This window comes from Nomascus leucogenys, unplaced genomic scaffold (genome assembly GCF_006542625.1).
Source record: "Nomascus leucogenys isolate Asia unplaced genomic scaffold, Asia_NLE_v1 000685F_117583_qpd_obj, whole genome shotgun sequence".
NCBI classification, from domain to species: Eukaryota; Metazoa; Chordata; class Mammalia; order Primates; family Hylobatidae; genus Nomascus; species Nomascus leucogenys.
The window spans coordinates 78,988-91,490 of record NW_022095853.1 but is presented as its reverse complement, the minus strand read 5'-3'; the positions used below and the strand labels follow the sequence as shown (position 1 = coordinate 91,490).

The window sequence follows — 12,503 nt, the reverse complement described above, 5'->3', positions numbered from 1 at the left end:
ACTTCTCCTGACTCAGGTGATCCTCCTACCTCAGCCTCCCAAAGTGTTGGGATTACAAGTGTAAGCCCCTGTGCCCGGCTTGATTTGCACTTCTGCTTTTAAACATTGAAAGTTTTATCTGCATAGAAATCCAATACCCTTACTTTTCTTAGTGGATTTGTAGTTTTCTTTTTCCTTTTTAACTCTTCAATACAGCTGGAATTTATTCTGGAATTTATAAAATAAATCATATTTATTTTATATGATTTGAGGAGAATGCCTAAATTGGTCTACTTCTAGCCAGCCAATTTTCTCAACAATATTTCCTGAATAATCAATTTTTCCATTTTTTTCCCCAATGAAAAAGTAGTTTAAGGGTTTAAGTTAGTTTAAAATTTTGTCTGAAGAAAAGAAACCAATTTTACATGCTTTTCTTTTTTTTTTTTTTTTTTGAGACCGGAGTCTTGCTCTGTCACCCAGGCTGGAGTGCAGTGGCGCGATCTCGGTTCATTGCAAGCTCCGCCTCCCGGGTTCACGCCATTCTCCTGCCTCAGCCTCCCAAGTAGCTGGGACTACAGGCACCCACCACCACACCCAGCTAATTTTTTATATTTTTAGTAGAGATGGGGTTTCACCGTGGTCTCGATCTCCTGACCTTGTGATCCGCCCGCCTCGGCCTCCCAAAGTGCTGGGATTACAGGCCTGAGCCACCGCACCGGGCCACAATTTTACATGCTTTTCACTTAAAAATGACATAATCAAGAGACATGCTGGAGTTGATATCCCACGGCTGCCCAACCCTGGCTGGCCACTTAAAATCCACTCAACCAGATACCTGAATCCCTGCCACACTACCACCAGAATACTAAAGGTCTTCATGATGTTTATTGTCAAAAGAGCCTGCACATCTGACATTTCCGGTTCTCACTTCTACCCTCCCAGTGTAGAGGCGAGAAGAAAGACTTTTTAGAAAGAAGCACCTCTGACTGTTGAGGTGGTTTTAGATCATGTATTAAGTTCTGATATATCTTAAGGTCTTTTTCAGGCTATTTATTTTGTTCCATTGATTGGTCTTTGTCTCTTTTTTTGTTTGTTTTTTAAGACAGGATCTCTCTCTGTCATCCAGGCTGGAGTGTAGTAGCACGATCTCGGCTCACTGCAACCTCTGCCTCCTGGGCTCTGGTGGATCCTCCCACCTCAGCCTCCCAAGTAGCTGGGACTGCAGACAAGTGCCACCACACCTGGCCAAGTTTTTGGATTTTTAGTAGAGATGAGGTTTCGCTATGTTGCCCAGGCTGGTCTCAAACTCTGGGCTCAAGTGATCCGCCCGCCTCGGCCTCCCAAAGTGCTGAGATTACAGGCGTGAACCATCGTGCCTGGCCTTGTCTGTCTCTTGATACTTGTGCTAGGTCTATATATTTTTAATTATTTAGATTTTAGTTTTAATCCCTACCCAGTAGTTTCAGAAAAGGTTATCGAAAAACAACAATTCGGTTGTTATGGTACAGACATTTTGCATGTTGAGGCCTGTCCCAGTGCGAGACCATTTCATCTGGTCTGGGCATTTCTTTGCCTCCACAGCTGTTTCCTGACCTGGGTGGCGTGGAAAAGTAGATGTTTCCGTATTTGATTTTGCTTTTGCAGTAGGGGCTAAAGACATCCAGCTCTGGCTTTTAACAAATAGCTCTTTACCAGTTTTACAAATTATTTTGTAGAAAACAGAACGGTAGAGAGAAAGGAGTAGAAAACATTATTTTCAGCCGGGTATGGTGGCTCATGCCTGTAATCCCAACACAAATGACCCAAGGCGGGCAGATCACTTGAGGCTCAGAGTTTGAGACCAGCCTGGCCAACATGGTAAAACCTCGTCTCTACTAAAAATACAAAGATTAGCCAGGCGTGGTGTCGTGTGCCTGTAGTTCTAGCTGTCCCAGAGGCTGAGGCATGAGAATCGCTGCAACCTGGGAGGTGGAGGTTGCAGTGAGCTGAGATCACGCCACTGCACTCCAGCCTGGGTGACAGAGTGACTCTGTCTCAAAAAAAAAAAAAGAAAAAGAAAACATTATTTTTACTGTAAACCTTGTATATCATATGCATATATTACCTGTTCAAAAGAATGATTAAAATCATCTTTAACAATTATTCTTTAAAAGGGTAAACATGTCAAGTGTAGTATTCCTATTTTTTTTTTTTTTTTTTTCTGAGTTAGGGTCTCACTCTGTTGCCCGGGCAGGAGTGCAGTGGCACAATCATGGCTCACTGCAGCTTTGACCTCCCAGGCTCAAGTGATTCTCCCACCTCAGCCTCCTGAGTAGCTGGGGACTAAGGCATGTCCCACCACTCGGGGTAAGCTTTAAATTGTTTGTAGAGATGGGCCAGTCTACCTGGACTCAAGCAGTCCTGCGGTCCTTTTCCTGTCTCTGAATGCCAACCCTAGAACTAGATCTGGTCCAGAATGGTCGTGACTTGCGCATTGTGTGTGTTCCCTTCGCAGGCGTGCCGCCGCCAGACTGATTACTGGCAGTTCGTGAAAGACATCCGGTGGCTCAGTCCCCATGCAGCCCTTCACGTGGAGAAGGTAAGAATGAGAGCAGAGCGGCTGTGCTGGCAGAGCTGTGGCTCTTCACTGTTTGAAGCTCTGTCAGAAGAATCTTCTAGGCTCGGAGGAGGGAATATGTCAAGTTGCCTATCAGCTGAGGAAAGGAAATTAATTATCCCTGTAGGGACCGACTTTATTTGCTTAAAAAAAAAAACATGCAAACCCATTGGTCCAGGCCACTTTTTCTCCTCTGGGGAAGGGAAAAAAGTTTTGTTATTTTCAAAAATGCCTGCATACATGGGACCCAGGGTGAAGCCTTTCAAAGCATTTGCCTTACCTGTCTCAATTTAGTTCTCAGGTCATTAGGCCTCAATCTTGCCGTATCTACCAGGACGTGTATTTTGACTCATACCCCTTTGCTTCCCAGTTCATCAGCTTGCACGAGAACGGCCAGAGCAGTGCTGATGGTGTGAGTGAACCTGCTGTTGCCGAGCTGTGGCTGCAGCACAGCCTGCAGTGCCACTGCCTCTCAGCCCAGCTCCGGCCCCTGCTCGGGGATAGACAGTATATCAGAAAATTCTACACAGGTAGGTGGAGGCCACTTAGGGTTGTTGTCTGTGCTTGCTCGTTGTCACCCACCTCACTATCCTGTCCCTCTACTACCAGGGCCTCCTATTTTTCTTTTTTTTTTTTTTTTGAGATGGACTTTCGCTCTTGTCACCCAGGCTGGAGTGCAATGGCATGATCTCGGCTCACTGCAACCTCCACCTCCTGGGTTCAAGCGATTCTCCTGCCTCAGCCTCCCCAGTAGCTGGGATTACCGGCATGCGCCACCACGTCCAGCTAATTTTGTATTTTTAGTAGAGATGGGGTTTCTTCATGTTGGTCAGGCAGGTCTCGAACTCCCAACCTCAGGTGATCTGCCCGCTTCGGCCTCCCAAAGTGCTGGGATTACAGATGTGACCACTGTGCCCGGCAGGGCCTCCTGTTTTTCACGTGATGCCATAGGGATTCTACTCAGAAACATATATCCAGACTTACCTCTCACCTCCCAAGTAAGACACAATCCAACTTTATGTTAAGGTCGTCCCCTACGGCCACACACACAAGCCGTAAGAATAGCCACCATTTACCAGGAGTTTCCTGCGTGCCCGTCACTGCTGTCCAGTATCTTCACAGCAGCCCTGAGAGTTGGGCATTGGTGCTACTGTTTCCAATCCACAGGGCTCCAGGTGGTTAGGCGACTTGGCCAAAGTCACTCAGAGCCAGGATTCAAATCTGGATTTTTCTGACGTTGAAGCCTCTTGTCCCGGCCACTTTGCTGCACCTCGCGTTCTTCAGCCTCTCCTCTACTTTGTTTCTGATCTCCCTTCACCCTCCTCCTCATTCATCCTTACCTCTCCCTGTCTCCTTCCTCAAGCTTCTCTCAAGGCTCCCTGTTGGGCTCTATCACTGTGGCAGCTTTTCTCTCCCCAGATGCTGCCTTCCTGCTAAGTGACGCTCACGTCACGGCCATGCTGCAGTGCCTGGAAGCAGTGGAACAGAACAACCCCCGTCTCCTGGCTCAGATCGACGCGTCCATGGTAAAGGGGACAAGGAATTATCCACATCTATGCTGGGTCCCTGGAGCTCAGCAGGATGTAACCCTCTACAGCAAACTGTTTTTTCACTTAGCCATTTTTGTGAGCTGAAAGGCTTGCATTTTTTTTTTTTTTTTTTTTTGAGACAGAGTCTCGCTCTGTTGCCCAGGCTGGAGTGCAGTGGCACAATCTCAGCTCACTGCAACCTCTATCTCCTGGGTTCAGGCGATTCTTGTGCCTCAGCCTCCCAAGTAGCTGGGATTACAGGCGCCCACCACCACACCCAGCTATTTTTTTGTATTTTTAGCAGAGACAGAGTTTCACCATGTTGGCCAGGATGGTCTCGATCTCCTGACCTCGTGATCCTCCCGCCTCGGCCTCCCAAAGTGCTGGGATTACAGGCGTGGGCCACCGCGCCCGGCCAAACCTGTGGTATCTTTTGACAAAGGATACCAAGCCTTGACAAAGATCTGGGGAAAAGAGGGATGGTTCTGAATTGGTTAGGGTTTAGTGTCAGACCTGGCATAGCTTAAGTTACACTGGGTCAGTTTTTCATGTTTTTTTCTTTGATGTAAAGAAAATTTTATAGTACAAAGAAAATTTGTTGCCTAAAATTAATCACTAATACTCCAGTCAGTGCCTTAGCTAGAATGGAATCAGAGTCCCCACTTCTTAGAGAAGCAGATCCCCTATCTCTCCAGATTCTTTTAATTAATTAATTAATTATTATTATTATTATTATTAGAGACAGAGTCTTTACTTTGTTGCCCAGGCTGGAGTGCAGTGTCATGATCTCGGCTCACTGCAGCCTCCGCCTCCCGGGTTCAAGTGTTTCTCCTGTCTCAGCCTCCCGAGTAGCTGGGATTACAGGTGCACGCCACCACGCCTGGCTAATTTTTGTATTTTTAGTAGAGACGGGGTTTCACCATGTTGGCCAGGTTGGTCTCGATCTTCTGACCTCAAGTGATCCACCCGCCTTGGCCTCCCGAAGTGCTGGGATTACAGGCGTGAGGCACTGCACCCGGCCTGATTCGTTTAATTTTGATTGTTGGTTACTATCCATTCAATACTTTCTATGTGCCAGCACGGTGCTATGTATGGTAAATGTATCATCTTACTGAATCTTCATAACCCTGTGAAGTGGGCGTTGATCTCATTTTATAAAGGAGGCTGCGAGGCACAGAGTAGATACGTGGTCCAAAATTTGGATCAAATAGCTGATAAGTGTCAGGGCCTGGATTTGAACCCTAGTCTGTCTGACTTCTGATTCCACGTACATAAGCACTTTGTTGTGCTGCCTCTGTAATAAAGTACTCCTGGTTTAACACCTGGAAGGATTCCAGTGCAGAAGCTGTGGTTTCACAGTGGTAAATTACATACTATAGTAGAAGGTAGCCTTGCTGTATCTACAGGCTCTGGCTAAAGTCCAGGCCTACTGCAAAGGTAGCTTCTACAGCATTTCGGCAGCACTGCGTTGCCCCCACTCTGAGGCCCTTTGTCCTTAACTCTGACACATTTTTTTGGTTTTGTTTTGCCTTTTAGTTTGCCAGAAAGCACGAGAGCCCACTCCTGGTGACAAAGAGCCAGAGCCTTACAGCCCTGCCCAGTTCCACATACACCCCTCCAACCAGCTATGCTCAGCATTCCTACTTTGGGTCCTTCTCTAGCCTCCATCAATCCGTGCCCAACAATGGCTCAGGTATGGGGACAGGAAAAAGTGGTCATTACATTTATCCCCAGCCCTGGAAAGTAAGAAGACTTTGTGGTTGCTCACAGGCTTGGAAAATTGAGCCTTGGGTTGGTACAGTTTTTCTTAATAAAGGACATCTTTATAAGTTATATAGTGACTAGCTTGAAATAATTCAGTAGAATCATGAAGTAACAGAAGAGAGAGATGTTTGTAGATTCCCCTGGGTTTCTAATCCACATTGCCAAGAAGGCATTTCAATACTAGCTAACATTGAATGATTGCCAACCGTGTACTAGGCTCTGTGGTATTCAGTGTGTATGTGTTATCCCATTTGAGCCTTCAAACAGTCCTCTTACTGCTCATTTTTCAGATGAGGAATGCATACTAATAAGCAATAAAGCACTGTCTCAGGAGCCCATACTCTTGACTGAGCTGCTTCTAAATAATTTTATACTTTATTTGACTTGCCGTTTCTGAGGTGACATCGTATGTCCTGGTCACCCAGTCCTTCATACATACTGCAGGATTCCACCTCACCCTTGCTCCCCTTACATTTCCTTTTATATTCTAGAGAGAAGATCTACTTCCTTTTCACTCTCTGGCCCTCCCCGGAAACCTCAAGAAAGCAGAGGGCACATCTCACCAGCAGAGGATCAAACCATCCAAGCCCCCCAGTTTCAGCCTCTGCACTAGCCAGGGATTCCCCTTTGACCCCAAATGAAATGAGCTCCAGTACTCTGACCAGCCCCATAGAGGCATCCTGGGTCAGCAGCCAGAATGATTCCCCCGGTGATGCCAGTGAAGGGCCTGAGTACCTGGCCATTGGCAACTTGGACCCCCGAGGCCGGACTGCCAGCTGTCAGAGTCACAGCAGCAATGCCGAGAGCAGCAGTTCCAATTTGTTCTCCTCCAGCAGCTCCAGAAGCCAGATTCTGCTGCCTCTTCCTTAGGGGACCAGGAGGGAGGTGGGGAGAGCCGGCTGTCCAGTGTCCTCCGCAGGTCCAGCTTCTCAGAGGGGCAGACACTCACCGTCACCAGTGGGGCAAAGAAAAGCCATATTCGCTCCCATTCGGATACCAGCATCGCCTCCAGAGGAGCTCCAGGTAACGAGGATCCCCAGCTGCTAGTTAGCAAGACTACCCTGAATTGAGAGTGAGAGAGGGCTTGTTATGGGGACTTTCAGATGCCAGAAAGAGATGTTCTGTTTCTGACGATATGACATCTTGCTTTGTAATGAAAGAAGTTTATAACGAAATACCAAGACTCAAAATCTCTTAAGTCTATTTATGTTTGTTTCTTTATACATTGCTAATATTAAATGTTTTCCTGGATTCTTTACTAGTTTGGTAACATCAGAGGATAGCGTGACTCATCGCAGTGTGAGTTTTCAAAGTATCTCTTGGATTGAGGAAAGTATTACTGAGCTTTAAAAATAATGCCATTAAGTTCTGTCATTTCCTGTGACGTCTTAGAAGTTTGGCTAGGGTGTAATAATACCAGTGTGAGAGAGGCAGAGAGATACTGGGGTTTCTAATTAAAACGAAGGCTATAGTGAGTATAGGGTGATGCGATCCAGCAACTGAGTAGGTGGGGCTGACGGCCACATCACTGATTCAGGCTGAGAGGCAGTCAGATAAGGAGGCCCTGGTGGCTGGGACCTCCCTCACCAAACACCACCTGATAGCAGGGGCAGCCTACTCGTGGGGAAGGTGGGGCTCCTTGCTTTTGCCATCTCCCTGCCATCATCCTTCCTGGCTTGTGGTATCTGGCAGGCTTTGGTTGGGTTTTGTTTGTAGTAGGATCTGCATAAGAGGAAGTATAGCATGGAGCTTTGTGCTCAAAGCCATTCTGGGTCAGGAAAGCCCCAGAAATAAAATATAAAAATAAAATGTGAAACATTCAAGGACCTAAAAAAAAAAGGGGGCGTTTTCTTTAGCAACTGGAGATAGCATTGCTTTCTCTTTGTAATTTCTGGAAAGGTGAGAGCTAAGGCCCTCGTCTGAAACCTTCAGAATTACAAACTTTTTCTTTGTTTTCCCTCAAGAATGTGATTTAACTTGTTGGAAATCTTGAGGAGAAGAATCTCCAAATCAAAGCCTGTCTTCCCATGAGCTTTCTTAGATGTGAAGATGAGTGGGCTGGACCCTCACTTCACATCTCCTGCTGCAGGCCTGATGTCTGCCATAGTCCAAGCCATTGGCCTTTGAGCATGTAACACTTTCCCGCCCCATTCTTGAATCCATATGGATTCCAGTGGAATCCTGCACTGGAAAAAGGGAGCCAGCGAAAATGTGTGCAGAGGATCTGAGGAAACATGGGTCACGCGCAGCTTCTTCTTGGACAAGCCATCCGTCCTTCACAACTGGGGTTTCCTCTTGGGAGTTCCATCCCCACTTCTGCTGGGTAAAATTTAGGACACTTTTTTTCTCTCTCTGTATTCTCATTGCTCTATCTGGACTCTCCTCTGCACCTGTCTGTCTACCTGCAGGAGGCCCCAGGAATATCACCATTATAGTTGAAGATCCCATTGCAGGTTTGGGAATCGGTCCTCCACCTCCTCTTTGTTCTGCTCTGTGACCACCTTTCTTAGTTCAGAACCTCCTTCAGTCTGGTGTCAAATCAAGTCTGGCTAGCCTGGTCTTGTGATGCTTGGAACTGTCTATAAAATGGTACCAGTATTTCATGTGATGTGTTTTCTCTACACAGTTCCAAATGCCTCGTTCAGTCTCTCAACAGCTTCTGGGAGGCAGAGTCAAGACTTATCAATTCAGTTTTGCCCAAAGGTGAAACTGAGGCCTGCTATTTGTCTGAGGCATCATGATGAATCAGTGGCAGACTTCTTTTTCTTTTTTAAAATTTTTTTCCTTTTTTTTTTTTTTTTTTTTGTAGAGACAGGGTTTCACCGCGTTGCCCAGGTTGGTCTTGAACTCCTGGCTTCAAGTGATCCTCCTGTCTTGGCCTCCCGAGTGCTGGGATTACAGGCGTGATCCACCACACCCAGCCCAGAATTTTTCTTACAACTGAATATTTCCTATGGATTACTTTATTTTCCTTGAATTAACACCAGAATGTATTTTATCCCCTTTCTGTGGTCTTAGATATACTTGCATGTTTGGCTTTTTGTTTTTTTCCCTCTCCTGCAGTTCCATTTCCTTTTTCTTTCACCTGTTTTCATTTCCCTATAAATCCCTGCACCCCATTCCAGCTATTGCTTAGGATTTTTCTAGTGGTTTCTGTCTGTTTCCTTGTTGTTCATGGTGGTGTTCAAACTGAGATTTGTGTTCCATCCTGGGTACCATGATTCATGGAGAGGAACACTGGAATGTGTCTGCAAGGCAGAGTAGTGAGAGACGGCTGAAAGCCGTGGCTTCCTGGAAGTGGGTGAGGCCATTGGGTATGTTAGCTTGGAAAACAGATGGTTAAAGAGGAATAAAGTCTGCAGGACCATCATTTAGAATAGCGTTCTTCTTAAGGAGATAAGAAATTTTAAGAAGGCAGACAACAAGTGAGTGTAAGGGAATTCTGAGAATTAGTTAAATGGTGGCATTAGGAGGTAGTGAACTCAGTAAGTAAAGGCTGAATGGCCACATGTTGTAAAGAGGTTAAGGTCGTGGTGGAGTTTGTGTTGTGTGCTGTTTGGGAATCTTGAAGGTCCCTTCTAAGTCATGTCATGGTTTTTTACCAAGGCATCATGGTGACTACTAGTTTGTCCTCAGTTCAGTAGGAAGAAACAGAGCCCACGGCCAGGGCTACCAGAAGTCTTTGAGGCCCAAGAAGAACACAAAATTGTCTTTTGCACAGAGTAGCATTTTTTGTGAGAGGAGCAAGTTGGTACCATCTGTCGGGGAAATGGGTTAGATGCAGCTCAGTCATTCACTCTCCCACAGCATCCTGCTCGTTTTCAAGCACTCACCTGCTTTTCCACCTGTTTTTCCTTCCGTGGTCCTGGAAATGTTGTGTTTGCTTGTGAAGAATATCAGTTTCTCATTCCTGCAAACCCTGCCTGCTACTGTTCTCCTTCCCAGCTCTCGCTCTTCCTGTCCCAGGCATTGTCTGTCTCGCCAGCCTTCCCTCCCTCCCTTCTTCAGTAAGGACGGGCCGAGCCCCGTAATGGAGCCCTTTGCTTACAAGGCCCTCTCCCTGGGCCTCTCCAGCACTGCATTGATGCTTCTTTTTAGGATGCTGCTGCATTTCATTTCCTTAGTGAATGTAAATCTTCTGATGTTACTTTAAAACCTGTCAAGATGTCAGAAAAGTTTCAATGCACTTGTCTTTGTTTTACCATCTAAAGACTTTTCTAAATTGGTTTGTCAAGAGGATAGAAATCAGCTGATATTCCTGTCATGTTTGGTTAAAAGACGTAAGGAAAGAGAAGCAAATTCCATGAATCCATTTTGATTTGATTCTTTCCTTTATGTTGCCCCATTCTGGATCACGTTTCTTCTTTTCCACTTAGAATGTACTGACCTGCCATCTCCTTCCCTCCCTGTGTTTCTGTACCCTTGGGCTGTTCCGTTGGTGTGCCACCTCTCTCCTGCTTGGGAGGGCTTTGGGAAGGGGTGCAGTTAAATGTTGAAACTCCAAAGTTGGGAATGCATCTGTTGCTCATTTCGTATGTGTTTTTTCTCGCTGGTGGTCATCGTCGTTAGAATCCTGCACCGATAAGGCGAAGTTGAGAGGCCCCTTGCCCTACTCTGGTCAAAGCAGTGAGGTCAGCACACCCAGCTCTCTGTACATGGAATATGGTGAGTACTAGGAAGGCCAGGGCTAAAATTGTATCTTGTCTCTGCTCACCTCTTGTGCCTGCTAAGCTCTGAGTTTGGGGGTTCATCTCAGCTCTCCGGAGGGTACACACTGTTACAGTGTCAGTCGCTCTTTTGTCATTTTTAACCCCTGTGCCAGAAATCACAATGCTCTGCCATTTCTCTTGCTCCTCTTGGAGTGCGGGTCCCACCCTCTCTTACGTGCTGGGTGTTGGCACCGGGCATGTCGGCTGGTCCAGATGGAGTGGCTCTCGGAGTGCGGGTCCCACCCTCTCTTGCGTGCTGGGTGTTGGCACCGGGCACGTCGGCTGGTCCAGATGGAATGGCTCTCTGACGTGCGGGTCCCACCCTCTCTCACACGCTGGGTGTTGGCACCGGGCACATCGGCTGGTCCAGATGGAATGGCTCTCTGAGTGCGGGTCTCACCCTCTCTTACGTGCTGGGTGTTGGCACCGGGCACGTCGGCTGGTCCAGATGGAATGGCTCTCGGAGTGCGGGTCCCACCCTCTCTCACACGCTGGGTGTTGGCACCGGGCACATCGGCTGGTCCCGATGGAGTGGCTCTCGGAGTGCGGGTCCCACCCTCTCTTGCGTGCTGGGTGTTGGCACCGGGCATGTCGGCTGGTCCAGATGGAGTGGCTCTCGGAGTGGATGGGATGGACCTTGAAAAGAGGCCTTGGAGTATCTGGGCTTAGTAGCCAGCAGACAGACTACGTGGAAATCATGCAGAGGAGGAAGCCGTTTGTGTCCTTTTCTGCCTCCCAGCCCAGAGTTCTATATTTTTATTTTGTTTTTTCTTTATTTTATGGTACGAGGGAGAGCATGTTCTCTTTAATTTTAGATGGCAGAAGGATTCTGTCTGTTTATTCCACCGTTTTCCAACCAAGAGGCTTAGTGCTCTGGGATTCTAAGAGTCCAAGAAATTCTTTTTTTTTTTTTGAGACAGAGTTTTGCTCTTGTTGCCCAGGCTGGAGTGCAGTGGCGCGATCTTGGCTCACTGCAACCTCCGCCTCCCAGGTTCAGATGATTCTCCTGCCTCAGCCTCCTGAGTAGCTGATTACAGGCATGTGCTACCATGCCCGGCTGATTTTTGTATTTTTAGTAGAGATGGGGTTTCACCATGTTGGCCAGGCTGGTCTCAAACTCCTGACCTTGTGATCCGCCCACCTTGGCCTCCCAAAGTGCAAGAAATTCTTTTAGAAGGTAGACATCTTCTTCCAACCTCCAATTCCCAGTTACCTGGGAAGACTTGGGAGCATCTTTAATGATAAAAGCTTAAGACTTCCTGAAGAAGCTTGGCTGTTTCATCCACATTCCATTTCCCACAGAAGGTGGTCGGTACCTGTGCTCAGGGGAAGGCACGTTCCGAAGACCGTCAGAAGGGCAGTCCCTCATCAGCTACCTCTCTGAGCAAGACTTCGGCAGCTGTGCCGACCTGGAAAAGGTGGGAATCGGGGGCTCCTGAAGAGCTCGTGAGTTGGGAGATTGGGTCTGAAGGTCTGTGGTGCCATTTGTTCTGATGAGGTTTTGGGGATCTAGCAGTGACATGGGGGTGGATTGCAGTAAAGATGAGTTCACAGTAAAGGGAAGCTCAGCAAGTCCTGTTTCTGAGGAACTCTGCAGGGAGCATGTGCCCCTCACTGAGTCCCAAATATTAGCGATTTTATCTTAGAAGCCAACCTGGGCAGAGAAGTATCGAGTTTGTGTGTGTGTTTTTGTTTTTTTGAGACAAGAGTCTTGCTCTGTCACCTAAGCTGGAGTGCAGTGTCACGGTCATGGCTCACTACAGCCTCAAATTCCTGGGCTCGAGCAATCCTCCCGCCTCAGCCTCCCGAGTAGCTGGGACTACAAACACGCGCCACCACACCTGGCTATTTTTTAATTTTTTTTGTAGAGATGGGGGGGGTCTCCCTGTGTTGCCCAAGCTGGTCCTGAACTCCTGGGCTTGGCCT

General features: G+C 47.3%; 1 protein-coding gene across 1 annotated transcript in view; it reads left to right on the top strand.

The window, feature by feature from the left end:
* The window catches only part of LOC100598560 (rubicon autophagy regulator), a 41,631-nt gene that overhangs the window by 10,262 nt on the left and 18,866 nt on the right, over positions 1 to 12,503 (top strand). The window contains 10 exon segments of the mRNA XM_030808575.1: positions 2,474 to 2,557; positions 2,946 to 3,105; positions 3,995 to 4,101; positions 5,641 to 5,797; positions 6,360 to 6,452; positions 6,455 to 6,703; positions 6,706 to 6,891; positions 8,277 to 8,321; positions 10,438 to 10,533; positions 11,880 to 11,995. Coding sequence (XP_030664435.1) covers positions 2,474 to 2,557; positions 2,946 to 3,105; positions 3,995 to 4,101; positions 5,641 to 5,797; positions 6,360 to 6,452; positions 6,455 to 6,703; positions 6,706 to 6,891; positions 8,277 to 8,321; positions 10,438 to 10,533; positions 11,880 to 11,995 — 1,293 coding nt within the window.